The sequence below is a fragment of the Castor canadensis genome, chromosome 9 (assembly GCF_047511655.1).
Source record: "Castor canadensis chromosome 9, mCasCan1.hap1v2, whole genome shotgun sequence".
NCBI lineage: Eukaryota > Metazoa > Chordata > Mammalia > Rodentia > Castoridae > Castor > Castor canadensis.
Genome location: NC_133394.1, coordinates 150,265,747 through 150,283,527, shown reverse-complemented (window position 1 = coordinate 150,283,527; position 17,781 = coordinate 150,265,747). Strand labels below are relative to the sequence as shown.

General features: G+C 48.1%; 1 protein-coding gene across 6 annotated transcripts in view; it reads left to right on the top strand.

The window, feature by feature from the left end:
• Evc2 (EvC ciliary complex subunit 2) overlaps positions 1-15,849 on the top strand; it is a 112,005-nt gene extending 96,156 nt beyond the window's left edge. For 3 of the 6 annotated variants that reach the window (XM_074042646.1, XM_074042647.1, XM_074042645.1), the window contains 5 exons: positions 7,203-7,417; positions 8,769-8,856; positions 10,725-10,921; positions 13,424-13,525; positions 15,218-15,849. In XM_074042646.1, the coding sequence (XP_073898747.1) occupies positions 7,203-7,417; positions 8,769-8,856; positions 10,725-10,921; positions 13,424-13,525; positions 15,218-15,485 (870 nt within the window). In that variant the 3' untranslated portion in view covers positions 15,486-15,849. Of the gene's footprint in view, positions 1-7,202; positions 7,418-8,768; positions 8,857-9,478; positions 10,655-10,680; positions 10,922-13,423; positions 13,526-15,217 lie in introns of those variants that run through there. The other 3 variants (XM_020178365.2, XM_074042650.1, XM_074042649.1) reach the window with 3 other exon arrangements.
• The last annotated feature ends 1,932 nt before the right edge of the window (positions 15,850-17,781 follow it).

Below are 17,781 nucleotides of genomic sequence, written 5' to 3'. Positions count from 1 at the left end.
GCTCAGTTCTCAGGTAAAGAAAGTGAGATTTGGGCTGGTGACAGGTCAAGTTCTTTGTGAACACTGTTTGGCTTATCAATGAGAAGAACCAGAAACCCAATTAACATGTGGCGTGGACCCATGATGTCACCCTCATGGACTATCCCAGAGGACAGGGTATGGGGCCTGTACTTCCTTTTAAAGAATAATAAATGACAGTAGACTCTGAAGAGTCCAACCCTGGCAAACACCATGCTCCCTGCACTGTGCCAGCTGTTTTAAGGCTATCACAGAGGAAGGGTCATGGCAGGAATTTTAACATGTCCAGGGATGGGCAGATAAAAAATATATACTTTTTATGCTTTGTGACTATTCTCAAAAGAGAATAATCCGTAGCCACTGGCTCTGGGCACAGGGGTTGCCTTGGGGAGCAACTCTGGGCTCTAGGGCAGGTGAGTATGGGGTGTCCTGATGAAGTAGAACACCCTGTGAGGGCTGGGAGGAAAGATGTCTGCTGCCAGAACCTGTCTGTCTCAGCCTGCTCCAGGGGTGGGCCAGTTCTCCCTGTGGATTTCAAATCCCAGGCTTCTGCTTGGGTGAAGAAGGAATCCAGATGCAGGTTAGCCACTCAGGACATCTCCAAGGGGATCAGTGAAGTTCACAGAGCTCCAAGTTGGTTGGCTGACTGTCCTGGTCCAAAGTCAAATGCTCCCCAGAGAAAAGTACCCTCAGTTGGAAGCTAGGATTTCCACGGATTAAGTTCAGCTCTCGGTGGGGAAAAAAAAAAGCCACGAACACATAAGAAGCAAGTCAAGATGACCTATCTAGAGGAGAAATGAGAAATAATGCCTTTGAAGGCTTCAGTATGTCAATGACCAGCAGAGAATGTAAAAATGATTTATGAAATTAGGAAGAGAGAGAAAGTCAATGCAAAAATGAATTACAACGTTTTACTCACCCAGAGCAAAATTTAGCTTGGTGTTTTAAAGCTTTGATGCTAAGCTTGCACGTACCTAGTACAAGACTCAAAACAACAAAAAGAAACACTGATAGAATGGGCAGAAATTGGTAAATCTGTCACCAGAGTGGGCAGTGTCAGTGTGATCGATGGATGGATGGATTGAACACAAGTGAAGCATAGGTAAAGCAAGGAGCGCGTTGAAGAAGCTGGGTCTCCACGTGCACCCCCAGAAGCCCTCAGCCAACAGCTAAGCAACATGCATTCTTCAGCACCATTGGAATAGTTACAAATAACTGGCGTAAACCGTTTTGACACCTTTTGACAAAGGACGCTTAAGTTCAAATCAGCTAAAAAAGATAGTTATAAAAGTCTGTGCTTTGGAAATTTACAAACACACGTCCGAATAATTCCTGGGTTGAAGAGATCGTAGGAATCTAAAGATACTTGAGGCAGACGATGATGTGCCCGTGACACTGCGGACTGTGGGGTCCCGCTAACTCAGTGTTTAGAAGGAGATGTATGCTGTAAACATCCATTAGGGAAGAAGGAAGGCTCACAATTAAGATCCTATGAGAATTTACAGGTGAAACAGCAACAAATGAACTGGTAGAGAGCAAAAGGAAGGAACATAGCATAAATGAAATCGAAAACAAATCCCCCAGAGAGAGAATTAGTAGAGTGAGAAATGTTTAATTTTTATTTTATTTTTTTATATTATTGTTGTGCTGGGGGTACATTGTGACATTTACAAAAGTTCTTACAATATATCACGGTTGAATTCACCCCCTCCATCATTCCCCTTTATTCTTTCTTCTCCATTCCTGGAAGAGTTTCACTAGGTCTTATTTTCCAATTTTCATACATGAGTACATAATATTTACACCATATTCACCCTCCTCCACCCTTTCCTGTTACCCCAATTGGTACCAATCCCCAGACAGGACCTGTTTTACCTTCCTGTTCTTTGTTTTTGAAAAAGACATTTTTGTTTATTTAAAATATCTACACAGGAAGTTTCATTGTGACATTTCCCTGTACATATATATAACAACCCAAATTTGTTCTTCCCCTGCATTTTTCTCCTTTCTACTTTAGTTCATTCCTTATGGTGATTTCAACAAGTAAAATGAAAAGGTTTTAAAAGTCTAGTAAAATATGCAAATCTCTGAAAGACTGACCATTTAGAAAGAGATCTTTAGAACTCCTGATGTTAATAAATAACATCAGGAGTTAAAAAGCAATGTAACTGCAGATGCAGTAAGGTTTTACTTTTTTACAGACAGCTATGAATTTAGTTTTGAAAATGAAAACTTACCCCTTTATTTTTCTAGTTCAAATTCTAAGTTTTCAATAGGAGATTCTTTATTAAATTTTTAAAATTTTTATCATTTTCACATTTACTTACATGTATATACATTGTTTGGGCCAACTCCCCCCACCCCTCCCCGCCCCCCACACCCCTCCCTGCTTCCCGGCAAAACCTGTTTCACTCTCTTGTTCTCCAATTTTGTTGAAGAGAAAACATAAGAGATAATAAGAAAGACATAGCGTTTTTGCTAGTTTGAGATAAAGATAGCTATACAGAGAGATTCCTAGCGTTGCTTCCATGCACTTGTGTATTGCAACCCACATTGGTTCATCTTTACCAGACCTCTTCACTACTTCCCGGTCCCCTTCCCATAGTGGCTTCTGCCAAGATTAGCCAGGCTCAGAAGGCCAGAAATCTCATGTTCTCCCTCATTTGCGGATTATAGACCCAAAACAAATGCAGTAATATTATCGGACATGGGTCACACACGAAGGGGAGAATGTGCACGGGAGGAATAGGGAAAGGGAAGGAAACCTAAAACTTGAATGTGGTTGATGTGCTCAGTGTAGAGGACATCAAGAGAATATATGAACAACTTTATGGAGATGACTCTGAAAACATATGAAATGGGAAACATTCTAGAAAGATATAAATCACAAAGTAGTAAAACTGTCTGTATGGTTCTAATGCTGTGGAAGAAATTGATCAGAAGTAAAAAATCTGCCCCCCCATATAACCCCAACAAGTTTCAGATGTGAGGTCCGCCAGACTTGAGGGTGTTTTGCTAATCACGTGTACATGTTATTCCTGATGTTAGAAAAACAGGGACTCTGTAATTCCATTTTATGAGGCTCAGATAACCTCGACACCAAAACCAGACATGAGTAGTATAAGAACAATTTTAGTTGTGAAAATAGATGTACAATTTGTGAACAAAATGTTAACACAACCCATCCATGTATTTTAAAACAAAAGGGAATACATTATGGCCAGGTTGAGCTTATCTCTGGAACATAAGGCTGACTTAACATTTGAATATCCACCTGGTTAACAGGTTAACGGGAGGAAAACAACCCACATGACCACTTCAGAACATACAGAAGTATTGTACTGAATTTAACATACAAGATGAAGCCCCCCCAGCAAGAGGGACCCTCAAGACAGCACTCACCCCAAACCCACAGCTCGCAGCGCCCTCTGAGGTGGTTAGCATGGAGGTGGGCTGTTACCCTGAATGTCCAGTTGGAGGAGGTGAGCCCTGGAGAGTGAAGAACAGGTTCAAGGTCACGTGATGAGTGAGGAGCAGAGTGGGACACCAGGAGCAGCATTTCAGTTCAGCCCCCCAGCACCCTGATTTCTGTTAGTGCCTAGGGAACACAACACCTACCTTTTCCACTTGATCTCAAAGCTCTTAAGTAATGTCGAAGCTTCATCTCCAGATTGCTTGGAAGAGGAGAGTCCGTGTGTCCTGAACTGGGAGCAGCTGGGAATAAGTCAGGTGGCACCGTGTTATGTAGCCGGTGGCAAGACAGAAGGAGTGGTGCACCTCACCTTTGGTTTGCATTTTGTTAGACTTTCATCTGCAACGTGACTGTTCTGTGTAAACCACTTTCCTGTTGGGAATGAACTTTTAAGCTGTTAGCATTCTGGAGAATTAAAAAGGCATGAAATGAAATTCCTTGGAAGAAATGACTCCTAAGAAAACTATCAAGTGCACCTCATTCGATGAACGATTTAGGCTCATTTTGTGAAATTGGAACACAAGCAAGGTACAGTCCCATACGAAGGCCAAGTGGTAATGATGGCAAATTAAATCGGGGTAGCCTTACTCTGAACAGATGATGTCACCCCAGAAGAACTGTACTCTCTGTCTTTGCATTTCAGTTGAAATCAGCAAGAATCCGCTTCCCCACGCCCCAATGGCCCCTCTCCATTCTTCCCTCCACCTCAGGGCTCACGTGCCTCACTAGTCACCCTCAGCTGATTCTGCCTGAACTTTCTCATGCCCAGCTTCTGCCACCAGCTCCACTGCTCTGACGTATGAGACCTCAAATGAAAAATGGCTTGCCAATGTTAATGAGTTTCGTTATGCCAAAGCATCACATTAGGCATCTCAACCTTACATCTTTGCCATGGCATTCAATATCTGCCCCTTTGAGAGATGTCTCCTACAATGCATTTGTCACACCTCCTTGCAAACTCCTGTCCATATTCTAAGGCAAGCCCAAGTGTTGTAGCCACCCAGGATCCCCCTGAGCAGGGCTGGTCTCTCCCAGCTCTGTGCTCTCATAAACCCATCTGGATCTCTGGGATTTCAGATATGGCACTTTCCCACCACTATGTGTACACAGCTGTCTCCATCATTACACTATAGGTTTTCAGAAGCTAGGGCCATGTCTCATCCAGCCTGAATATCTACCTATCGATCTATCTTCCATCCACTCATCTATCCATCCTTCTATCTACCCGTCCACCCATCCACCCATCCATCCATCCATCCATCCATCCATCCATCCATCCATCATTGTCGTCATTACCATCTGCAGATATCCATGGAGTGCTTACTAGAGGCCGGAGAGCTGAGAGTTGGGTTCCAGAATTGGAGAAACAGAAGATCTCTCTGACTATGTCTCTTCCTTAGCCCTGTGATTATACTCTGTGCCTTAGCTACCTTATCTATAAAATGGGGTAATAAAAAACTCCTACCTCGGGGTATTTTACAAAGATTAAATAAACTAATTCATATAAAAGTGCTATGAATCAAATCCGGCACAGCTTTGTCACTCAGTAAGTGATGGTGCCATCATCAACATTGTGGTCATTGTCACTGTTGCTTCTTCCATGAGCATTAAAGAGCGCAGTTCCAGAACTGAGTTTTGGATTCCAGTTGTGCTAAGTGGCAGGCAGATGGACAAGTGAGAGCAGGCCTCTGAGGGGAGGGAGAGGCAGGACTGACCTGACACTCTGGGAGCCCCACCATCAGCAGGTAACCAACTACAGGACACTATCCTCCTGTCTTCTGTTCCTACCCGGGATTTTCCAAGTTGGTCCTAGGAAAGCCAGTCTTCTATGCTCCACTGCTCTCTCTGGTGACATGGACAGGCTCGGGTTTGAGCTCTCTGTTGCCAGCTGGGGCTGGCTGGCATCCCAGAGGCAGAGGTCTGGCCTCTGATTCAGGCTCTTAGCCGTGTTAACATCTGGACAGTCATGCTGCACCCCTCTGCCTATCTTTCTTTCATCTTGGTTCTTGTGGAGTGTTTTTGAGCCTTGAGGGGACTTTGGGACTCTTGAGAATTTGATGTGAACTTTGGCCCCTTGCAGAAAGGCAAACCATTTTGTACATATTTTAAGGGGATCAAGGACCACCATTCCTTGATGAAACCCATCCATGACCTCTAAGGCTGAATCCCTCACCCCACCTTCCACTTATGGCCTCATGGGGCAGTCTGGTGAATAACAGTTAAATGTGTCTACATTCTCCAAGGCCTGGGCCTAGGTTTTCCTGCAGCAATTTCAGCTTTCATGTCTTACTTTAAGGTGTCTAATTCCCTTTGATTTGATTTTGGCACAGGGTGAGAGATAGAGGTCTAGCTTCTAGCTTCAGTCTTCTACGTATGGATATCTAGTTTTCCCAGCACCATTTGTTAAAGAGACTGTCTTTTCTTCAATTTGGGATTTTGGCACTTTTGTCAAAAATCAGCTGACTAGAGGCTGGGGATGTAGCTCAGTGGTAAAAGCACTTGCCTTGTATGCATGAGGCCCTGGGTTCAATCCCCAACACTGCAAAAAAAAAAAAAAATCAGCTGACTGTAATTGTGTGGGCTTATTTGTGCATTTTCTGTTTCATTGGTCTGTGTGTCTGTTTTTGTGCCAGTACCATGCTGTTTTTATTGCTATGACTCTGTAGTATAGTTTGAAGTCAGGCATTGCAATACCACCAGCATTGCTCTTTTTGCTCAGGATTACTTTGGCTTATCTATATAACATTCTAATTGTGGAACTGTTTGGAGAGGGGAGGAGATGGGCATTGAGAAAGAATGACAGAGGTGAACAATATCAAAATACATTGTGTCTGTGTATGAAGGTGGCACCTGGGAGCTGTTGACTAGTAGGGGGTGGAGAGGGGGAAGAGAGAGCAATGGGCGTAATCTGATCAAAGCACAAAATACACATGCGTGAAATGTCATGGTGAAACCGCTTTGTACAATTAACATAAACTAAACGCCCCCTCAGCCTGCTCAGCTGCACAGAGCACTGTTTTCCTCTCGTGACCACATGGTGGATGGGGAGCTGAACTGTATATCAACAGCCCAGGAGAAATCCACATTCAGAATTCACAGGGTGCTTGCCACCGAAATATGTTGCTTTCACACCATGGTAAAAGCGAAAATCCTAAGTGGAGCCATCCTTAGTTGGGCGCTGTCTGTATACAAAAAGCCTGTGATATGCTGTAGGTGCCGTTGACATTTGTTATGGTGGCTGCATCCCAGCCCAGCTGTCATCCATGGCAGATGCAGGCACAAGTCCCACATGAAGCCAGAAGCAGGTGGCAGCCACCAATCATGACACAGATGGAACAGGAGACTCAGCCCTGCCCTGGGGAGCTCACTACAGCAAAAATGTGCAGGCTAGTGATGCAGGTGACCATAAACCTGGGACACATGCAAGTGCCATGAGTGGCACAGAAGCACGGGTGTCCATGTCTCCCAAGGGACACGGGGAGCCCACCAACAAGGAGCTTCTTAGAAAATCAGGAGACTTAGACTTAGAGTTCTTCAGATGGACAGGCCCACAGGTGGAGGGAATAGCATGGCACTGTGAGAGACCATGGCACCGTCACACCACACAGCTGGGCACAGCTGGACAGGGGCCCTGCCATGCCACAAGGTCAGGTTTTGTCCTTTCATCACTCGCCTTCTGCAGTGGGCCTCATTCCACCTCCTCTGTGTGCAGGAGCTCCAGGAGCTGGAGAGGAAGCTGGAAGAGCAGCTGGCACGGCAGGAGGTGACCCAGCAGCAGCAGGCCCTGGCCAGCTGGCAGCAGTGGGTTGCCGATGGGCCCAGGCTTCTGAGCGAGGCTGGGGAGGTGGACTCTGAAAGGCAGGTCTCTGCCATCCTGCGGCAAACCCTGAGAAAGAGCCAGAAGCTGTTGGAGCACCATCAACAGAGGTAGGCCACGTGGCCCATGCCCTGGGTGGTACCTGGCCTCTCACCCTCCTGTGTAAGCTGCTTGGGCACGAGCTGCTAGCTTTGGGAGGTGTCATCTTTCTTCTTCCATGGCACCTTTCTATGCTTCCTTTCTTTTCATTTTGCATCCTTAAAAGTTTACTAATAATAGTTTTAACTTTTTACTTTTAAATAATTATAGACTCCCAAGAAGTTGCAAAAATAGTACAGGTTGATCCCTTTTCACCCAGCTTCCCCACCTACCTGGTCACATCTTATGTAGTCATAAGACATCATTAAAACCAGAAGTTGTGATTGGCACAAGAGGGTCCCTGTGTAGACTTCCCTATAGGTGTATCATTTTACACCCTGCTCTTGGAGAGTTATGAAACAGACCCCAGCCTTCCTTCTTTGGTCTTTGCATTCTTTTGCAATGAATGTTAGACTATTAGCCTTTGCCTGTGGCATTAAGAATTCTTGGAAAGACATAATTTCCTACAGCTCCCTAGTTTTCCATGTGAATGAAATGTCAATGAGGACAGGACAGGATGCAAAGCTATATACTGTTCACGGTGTGGGGAAAGAAACAGACCCAATTTTCATGGCTGTCATTTCTGGGTGATGAGATTACAGGAGATTTTAATTCATTTGATTTTGCTGTTCCCTGTAACAATACAATGTCAAAGTGCATTTCAGTTCCACTGAAATAACCGTATGGGGGAGCAGAGTGTGTGATGACGGCAAATGCTTGGAGGTGCTGACTGATTCCGACTGCAGTTTTGGGCTTGGGCTTTCCCCTGCTCCTGGAGAAGTTTGGGTTGGAGTTGTGGCTGCAGAAGCACTGGGTCATAAGGGCAAATGGAATAAGGGGCGGATCTGCTGTGCCAGCTTTGACTGGCCAACTTGGAGTGGAGCAGAGTCCCTGGTCTGGAAGTCAGGAATCCCCCTGTGGCAAGGTGCATGCCAGACTTGCAGTCAGCCCATGGCCATCTGTGGACAATGGCTCTGGGTCTGCTTCGGCCCAGGGCAGAGTGGGTATGAACCTCAGGTGTTGTTCTTCTTGGTCCTGGCTGTGAGGACCAACACAGAACTTTCAACATGGGATCATAGAGCACCCATGGGGCCTTGGAGCAGCCTCCTTGCACCTCCCATGGGGCTTCTCACCAAACAGCCCTCCTTCCTGGTGAGCCCTCCAGACATGCTATTTTGGAAGGGGACCAGACTAGGAAAGGAAAGCAAAGCTTTCATGGTTTCTATCTATGGCCCGGACCTGTCATTCTTTGTCATTTAAACAACGAGGTGATCTCGCAGCATCCCCTCATGGCAAAGCCGTGTGGACTTGTCTTCTGTCTAGGGTGAGGGAGGAGCAGCAGAGCAGTGCAATGCTGGAAGACCTGCTGGAAAACAAGGAGAATGACACCTTTGCCAACCTGTGCAGCCAGGTGAGAGGATATCCAATACTGGGTCTGGCCCTGCCCGTGGGGTACTTCTCCTTTCCCAGAGCCCGCCTCTCCTCAGCTGTGGGGAGGGGATGACCGCCCACCTCAGAAACTGCAGGGTGGGTGCGTGAGAAGCCCAGGGAGAGGCCTGGCAGGAAGTGGCTGCTGTCGGTGTGGACGGCAGCAGCCACAGTAGAGCGGGTGGCTTGGTTCCCATGGCCCCAGGTTCAACCAATCATGGATGGATTTTCTTAATGTTGCACTGCTGTGGCTGTGTGCTGTGTATTAGGCCTGGGATAGTTGTGTCCCTGCTGAACAGGCACAGACTTCTCTTGTTATTATTCCCTAAACTATTATAGGTACCCGTGACTTCTGTCGCATTCATGTTGTCATAGGTGTTAGAAGTCACTAGGGATGACGGATGGTATACGGGAGATGTGCATAGGCTTCATGCAAATATGACGCTATTTTACATAAAATGAAATGTATCAGCCCCCTCACTGTCACCCAGAAAAACAGACCTGAGCTAAAGGACAGCAGGGTGGTACATGGACTCCCCCAGGCCCTGCTTCTCCACCTCTCTCCTCTGTTTCTTGTCCCCAATAATGAACTTTTTTTCTCACAGAAACGAGTTGCAGCCTGCAGCCCTGAGCTCACGGCCACTCAGCATCTCCCTGTCCTGGCTTTGCCACATAAAATCTCAGGCAAAGTCTCTGATTGGAGAAGTGAGCAAGCATGCTTGTCCTGGGGTCACTCTGGCTGGTACTTACTTGTGTCTTTGTGACACTGGGCAGTTGCACAAGCCGCAGTTCATTCTGTCCTCACCAAACCTAGTCATAATGTTAATTGTCTTCATTTTATAGGTGAGGAAGCAAGGAATAAAGAGAAATAAGGGATGGCCCATGGCATCACTGGGAGCCCAGTGCAAGTTTTCTGGGTCACAGAGTCCAGATATATAGACATATTTGTATTTTGGTGGTACTGGGGTTTGAACCCAGGACCTCATGCTTGCTAGGCAGGCACTGTACCACTTAAGCTACTCCGCCAACCCAAGATATTTTTTTAAATTGTATTTTGAAGTTCGTGGGATTCACAGAAAGTTGCAGAACCTGTGGTGGGAGTTCGCATCCCCCTGTTTAGTAAAGCTGTCACCTGTGTGTTATATCCAATCCAGGAGTGGACACGAGTCACTCTTTTGCAGTAGACTCACGTAACCACCACCAGGACCAAGAAGCAGAGCTTCTGCCTCACCAGGGCCTCTCTGTGCTGCCCCTTCAGAGCCACACACACTGTCCCCCGACCCCGTGCTGTCCCCAGCCCCTGGCAACACAGGTCTCTCCTCCAGCTCCACATTTTGTGCAGTCTGCAGTGCAACACACATGGGGTCGTGCAGCCTGGGACCTGTGGACACTGTGAACTCCACTTAGCATAATGAACGTCTGTGAGACCCATCTGTGGCTTTTTGCTACTGAGTGGGGTTCTGGGGTGTGGATGCAGCAGTGTCTCCAGTCATCCACTGGTTTAGGGACACTCATTGTTCCCAGAGCCTGTGCCGCTCCTCCAGAGCCACCTGGTCTGAGTTGATCAGGATCAGGAGAAAGGTTGCTGACTGCCCTGCTGCTGTCCAAAGCTTCTCTTGAGCTGCCTTGAGCACTGCCAAATGAGCTGAGTTGGAAGGGGTGGACCAGCCGTTAGGAATGCCATGGGTGCCGAGGCTGCTGACCAAAGAGATCAGATCATGTTTGCCAAGCTGAGCCAATAAAAACTTTATCACCCCAGAACATAAAGCCTAAGAATGTAATCAGTTAAAAATTGCCGTCCATCAAGTACAGAGACAGTGAGGACCTGAGCTCCATCTGCCCCTCCTCTAGGAGCTGAGGCTGGCATCTTACTTCTTGAAGATGACGATGGTGCCCAGAGCTGCACTGCACCGGCTCCTGAGCGTGGTGCTGCCCACAGCCTCCCAGCCCCAGCTGCTGGCCTTGCTGGACTCAGCCAGCGAGAGACATTCAGACCACGTGGCAGAGAACGAGGGCAGCGGGGAGCAGGCCGACCTGGGCAGGAGTCGGTGAGTGCTACACAGGGACTTTGTCAAAGCCAGGCATGCCTTTGAGCCAGGGAGACGCATGGGGAAGGGTCAGGCCCATGCGTCTCCCCAGCTGGGCCCTTCTGCTCAGAAGGCCTCATGAGTCTAAGACTGGGGAGGCCCAAGTATTTGGTTCTACGCTAATTTTGTCATCAATTTATTTTAAGTAGAATCTTAAGGAAATAAACTTCCCTGCAGCCATAAGTATGTTAGACACGCCCATGAGGGAAAATGTAAAAAATGCACAAAGGGAAAAAAACAGCAAAACAAAAGTCTGTGGGTTTATTACCCAGAAAAACTGGCTGCTAGTATCTGGCTGTATTTCTTTCTCTGCTTTTTTTTTTTTTTTGAGGTACTGGGGTTTGAACTCAGGGCCTTATGTTAGGCAGGCTACCCTTTTTTGTGCTGGGTATTTTCGAGTAGGGTCCACAAACTGTTTGCCCAGGCTGTTCTCACACCAAGATCCTCCTGATCTCTGTCTCCTGAGTATCTGCTGGATTTTATGAGTGTGCTGTTGTGTGTGATGAGTTAGTGGGATTAGTGTGTGTGAGAGCATGGGTGTGAATTTGTGTTTATGTGTACATGTGTGTTGTATGTGTAAGAACATGGGTACAGATGTGCTTCAGTTTCCTGTGGGATTGTTTCCTGATAAGCCCATTATAAATTGAAAAATATCATCAGTGGACCTGAAGCAGAAGCAGTGTCCATATCCCCATCCCACTAGTTAGGTTTATTTCCTACTATTTTGATCAATTTAAGGGTCATGCCTCTCACACATCTTCATAGATGTTATTTTTAGTGACCGTCTAGTACTCCAGTCACTTTAGGGTCCGGGCGTGAATTTGGTCAGAAAAGCTTCTTTATAAGGCAAAGCAGGAAGATTAGTATGGATGGAGTGAAGCAGGTTTGGGGAGCAGCCAGCAGTGTCACATAAGAACAGAATTACGTGGGGACCAGATAGAGTGAAGAATGCCAGTTGCAGAGCCCACGTCCTCAGCCTGGACCCACAGGAGGCTGCTGAAATGGTGGATTGTGCGGACAGACGTGTGGACACTGCTTTTCCTGATAAAGGGACAGTGTCTTTTTGTCAGTTGTAAAGGGGTCTTTGACTCAAAAGACAAGAAACACACAGAGGACATAAAGAGGGGGCTGGGGTGAGAAGAAGGGGCATGGGGCAAAGGGTGTAGTGGGCAGGAGTCCTGGGGCCATGGGTACAGCACAGTCAGGGGGCGGGATGCGGGTGTGGTCAGAGGACTGGCTGTGGTGTGGGCTGGTCTAAGAGCAGGCATGTATGTGCTCAGAACGGAGTGGGTGCTGGGAGAAGGATGGATGTGGGCATGGTCAGAGGACCTTGTTCATGGGGCTGCCCCTCAGCCAGCTTAGTTTGGGAGGCTGGTAAGGAGGGTGGACAGGATAGGCTGGGAACAGGAAGGAGGACTCTGGTGGCTGTCACAAGAGTAGAACATGTGCCTGCCCTCTCTTCATCCAATCTCACTGGCCAGGTGGATTGGATGACCTCTCCAGGTCCCAGCCACCCATCATGGCCCCTAAGAGTGGGGCAGTCACACCCTTTGAGCCTGAGCACCTGACACCTGGTTGTCATGTCAGTTAAGAGCTTTGGGTTTCAAGCAAGAGAAGATGACTGACTGACTAAGCAAGAGAGGGTGTCCTCAGGGACATGTGGGATCCAGGGAAGCCCCCAAGCGTCCAGCCAAGGAAGGGAAGGCCCAAGGCAACATGGTGGGTTGAGGCCTCTCTGGGATTCTGCTGTCAGAGGAGCACCCTGACTGCCCAAGAGGCAGATTCCCTGCCTTGGAGGGAAAGTGTGCCTCGCCTAGCATGGGACTCAGCTGTCTCCATCACCAGAAGGCAGGTGGGTCCCACAGAACAGAGGACTCTCATCTCCACATGGTCTTTTTTGGTTCACACCAAGGCCCACGCTCAGCTCTCCCTCAGTCTCCCCTGGCACACTCCAGTATCCCTCTCCTAGAGTCACACACCTGCTGATGGCCTTCAGGCCCCTGTCCAGCCCACCTTCCAAGCTTGCACTGTGGTTTCTACATGTTTGGCATCTCTAACGCACTTCCCGAGCCCCCAGTACATCTGCGGTCTTAGGCTCTAGGACAAAGACAAAATTCTGTCCACATAGACCACACACCCTGGGGCATGACAAGATGGACATACATAAGCCAGCAAACAGCTCTTCATGAATGTGCCACCTGCCTCCCTTTGTTCCCACCTTTCCACTGCCCTCCTCTGACATCACCTGGCACCGTCTGTGGTTGCCTGAACTGGGAACAAGGGCAGAAATGGCACCTTGAGCAGGCCTGGGAGGGGCTGGGAGGGTGAGCACTGAGTGAGTGGAAGATCCCAGGATGGAATCCGGGCTCCTGGGCTCAGGCAGAGGTCACCTTGAGGGATGGACCCCTGTGGGACTATTCAGAACCATTAATCACCCACAGATTCCATTCATTTTGCCATCAGGAAACACCAGGCCTGGTGGCGAACGTTTGAGAGCAAGCTGCGTGCAGACCTGGTGAGCAGAGGACTAGATCAGATGTGCTGGGCCCGCCGGAGGAAGGAGAGGTATGGGCCACACAGGTGGCTGGGAGGGGGAGGCCAAAGGTGACAGGAGCAGGGGCCTTCCCTCCAGACCCCAAGTCTTTATTCTAAGCTGAAGATAAGCCTGTTGCTAGCTGTGGCAGTGTGTTTCCTCACACTTATTAGCATTTTAATTACTGTATTTATTTTAGCTAATAGCTGGTTTTAATAAGATATAATTAAGAAAAAGAATAATTCCTTTTAGCTGTTCAGACTTTATTGTTCCCAAAGCCCTTTCACCTCTTGTTGCACTGAACCTTCTAGAAAATGAGGCTATAAAACTGGATCCTGGAAAGGTCTGATGCAGAGCCCAAGACCACAGCTGGTGAACGGTGGCCATGGGACATGGGACATGGGACATGAGACTGTTAAACCCCTCCAATGTCCCTGAACTCCCAGGCTTGTCTCTTCCCACTCCACACCTGTCTCTTTTGATTGATCTTTGCATACCTGGAGATTGGAGGGGTGTGAGGGCCAGAGTGACCTTAGATCACTACCAACCACTGGCCAAGTGTCTCCTGTGGTTCCAACTAGGGGAGATTTGGGGGGTAGGGGAAATGTAACATTGAGAAGATTCACAGTAACTTAAAAAAGTGACATCCACCATGTGCTCTGAAAAACAGTGGCTGTCAAAGGGCAGTGTCTACCCAAGTCCTGTCCCTCCCATAATTTCTCAGCACCAAGGTGAAGGTGCTAAAACAGCTGTGTGGGTTGTCCACAAAGCTGGGAGCCATTGCCAATAGACTCTCAGAATATAGCCCCACAGAACTCAGGATATTGGGCAAAAGAAACCAATTCAAGCCCAGATCAAGAAAACTGAATTTGAGCTCTGTGACTGTAAACTGTTGCACCAGGAGCGTTCCTGGGCTGTGCTGGTGGATATGGGTTGGACATGGGGCTTGCTGTGGCTGCCTTTGCTCTGCCTAGAGGTGCTGTGGACAGCTGGGTGGGAGAGGGAGAGGTGCTGTCACACAGAGCTGGGTCTGAATCCTCATTCAGGTTCATATAAGCTGCGAGGGCAGGAGTTAGCAGTAGTAACAGTGGAGCTGAATCAGCCATGTTGCTTAGGGAGGGCCAGCAAACCTGCCAGTGATGTCTTCCAGGAGGTCCTGCAAGGCTGGGGCAGAGAGGGTGCGGCTGTCAGGTTGTGTAGAGCTCTTGGGCTGTCATCACATCACCCAGAGCAGCCAGGGATGCAGGTGCTCAGGCCTGTTGCAGGACATCCCGAAACGTGCTATGCTGTCCCTTTGCAGACACATTTTGCCTAACTTCTGTCGCCTGAAACCAGGTCTCGGGAGCCTGTTGCTAGGGAGAGGCCTGTGCAATGCATATGTAAATGTTGAATAGAGCTGGTGGGGTGCAGAGCGGAGGCTTGGATGGGTAGCTTTGTCCCCGTCCATGGTGTAAATACTCCCTGCTGACCTCATGCTACCAGTGTGAAGACAGTGGGAGAGGAAAACTGCTGGTCATTTAACAGTCACAAGCCAGGAAGGGCTGACTGCAGCTGACTGCAGCACAGGGGCAATCTGGTGCCCAAAGAGAAAAAGAATTCTTTAAAACAGCACTTGGTTGGGGACATCAGAGCTCCAAACAGGATTCTCCACGGGAACTCTCAGAACACTAGGCGGATGCTAACAACCCTGCAGTGTCAAATTTGATCTTCCTTTCTGTCTTTAGCATCTTAAGGAAGACATGCCTCCCTGTCAGAGAGAGGGCGATGTTCCCTGGAAAAGGAAGTTGGCCACACCTCTCTCTGGAGCCCATTGGCGACCCAGCACCCATCTCCATCACCGGCGCAGAAACCATCGATGTCTTAAACACAGGTGAAAAGATCTTCATATTCAGAAGCCCAGAGGAGCCCGAGTTCTCATTGCGTGCTCCTCCCAGGAGGAAGAAGAACTTTCTGAATGCCAAAAAGGCCAGCAGCGCCTTGGCCTTGGACTAGCCGGGAAGCATCTGAAGACAGAAAGACTTGCTTTGTCCTGCACACCTGGGTCGTGTGTTTGTTTCTAAGATATGACTTAGAGGATGTAAACTGCACATGCAGAAGACATAGTGTCCCACATGCTGGCTGTCAAGGGCTCCATTTACTCCATCTCAGAAATTCCATTGCACCCGCTCTCTTTTGTATCACAAGGGCCTGAACACTGATCCCTTTAAGTCCTGTGGAACCAGGAACCTGGAGGAGACCCTGGCTCCTGCCACACCCCAGTGCCTAACTGTGTGACTGACGTGACTTCACACACTTCTTCCTGTTTTTATAAAGGGAACTTTAAAAATAAATGTGTTTTGTACATAGCTCTTCACAGTGGGACTCATTCTTGCTAATGTGGGAGCCATTTATCTTTTATTTCTTCTGCATCTTGTCTCCCCGTTGGGTGTCCAATAGAGAGAGAGAGTTGCCCTCTGTCACTCTGGTTGTCAGCAAAAGTGCGAGCCCTGGGGTTGCCCTCACCAGCTCAAGTCAGAGTTAGATTTCCTGTTTCACAAATGAGGAAACTCAGAAGGTTAAGGAGAAGTGACTCTTATAAGATCATAAAGCTAACACAAAGCAAAATCGGGCTCATACTTCATGACACCAAACCCCGTCCTTCCTTCCAGCCTCGATCACTGGGCACGCTCACGGTTCATTCTTCACCACAGTGCTTCCCTGTGTCCTGACCCTTCCATTCTCACTGCACGGTCAGGAGCAGCGATGTCTGTTTAGAGGGGCTGGCAGGGATAGGCAGGTAGAATGGGAACAGTAACACAAAGGAACCAGAAAACAGGTGCCAAGCGTCCTGCTTCACCACTGTCCTAGTGAAACAACTGAGCACGGTTGAGGCTTCTCTTAGTACAATGGCCAATGGTTCCCCAACAGGGACTTTCCCAACCCTGAAGGTCACCAGAGTCCTCATCTACTTTTCATTATAGTTGCAGATTCACGTACACATCTCCCCTCTAATCGCCATCTTAGCTCTGAGGACATCTGATTAGGTAAAGTCCCTATACCCCAGTTTTTGGAAATGCCCTCCCAATTCTAAGAACTTCTACAATTATGTACACACCCTCAGCATGGTCACTAAACCCTACACATAAGGGTGCCCGAGACTGGGTGTTTGGGGTGCTTGATTGGCCAATCTATGGGGGTGTACTTTGCTTTTGCTTCAATAATACTTTTGTTTGTTTCAGTAAATCTCATTTTCACATTTTCTTCTCATGAAGAAAACTTCTGCTCATGAAGACTCCTCTGTGTGTGTGTCTGTCTGTCTGTCTGTCTGCCCATGAATTTTTTCTTTGGCTAGACCTAGAACCTGCCATTTGTCTCTGGTGACAGGGCCCCATCACTGTGTAAGTTTTCCTGGGAGCTGAAGAAGACAGCTGCAATGAGTCTTTCCTGGGTGTAGGACGTGATCAGAAAGGGAATCTGTCACCAGCAAGGGGAAGAAAAAGGGTCACCACTGAAAGATCTGTTACACAAGAGTCGCTGCCAGCCCTCCTAGCTGCTTTATCTTTCTTCTGAACCATCACTACCTCCATCCCCTTCACAGATGGCTGTCACTGTCCCCACCTTATAGCCAAGGAAGGTGAGACTCAGAGAGCGTAAGTAAGTTACCTGCGGCCGCAGCACCTGTCAAGGAGGAGTGCTGGGCTTGAATGAGCTCTCCCAACTTTAAGACCTTGCTGTAAGCATCCCGTTTCCATGGCAACCTGCAGCCCATTTTACCTGCAGTTCCCGGACAGCACCACGCAGCCTGGGAGCAGGACCTTGGCTGGGCTGCACTGTTTCCAGGGAGTGGCTGTGTACCGTCATACTGAGGGAGGCCAGCCACATTGCAGCATTTGCAAATGTACACTAATTCCAGAGAGACCTCTAAGGCCAGCTTTCCACCTGAAGGTCCAGTGGACACAGTGAGGACAGGAAGAACAGCGATTTTCACACATGGAGAGTGGACCTTTAACATAATCAGACTTGAGTTAGAACCCTGATGCATATTTGGGGGCTGTGTGTTCTTTGGCAAGTCATCTGCCCTTTCTGAGCCTCACTTTATTTATAAACGAAGTGGTGATGAGAATCCCATGTAAGGACTAGGTGCCCTGGAGATCTGTGAAGTGCATGGCGGTGGGGGCCTGCCACACCATGTCCTTCTATCTCCTTGAAGGTGACCATCTGCCCTTCTGTTTCTGTAAGGACAGCAGGAGGTACCTGACCTGCTCAAAATCCAGTATTGGAGCCCGCTACTTCTTCCCCATGTTGTTAG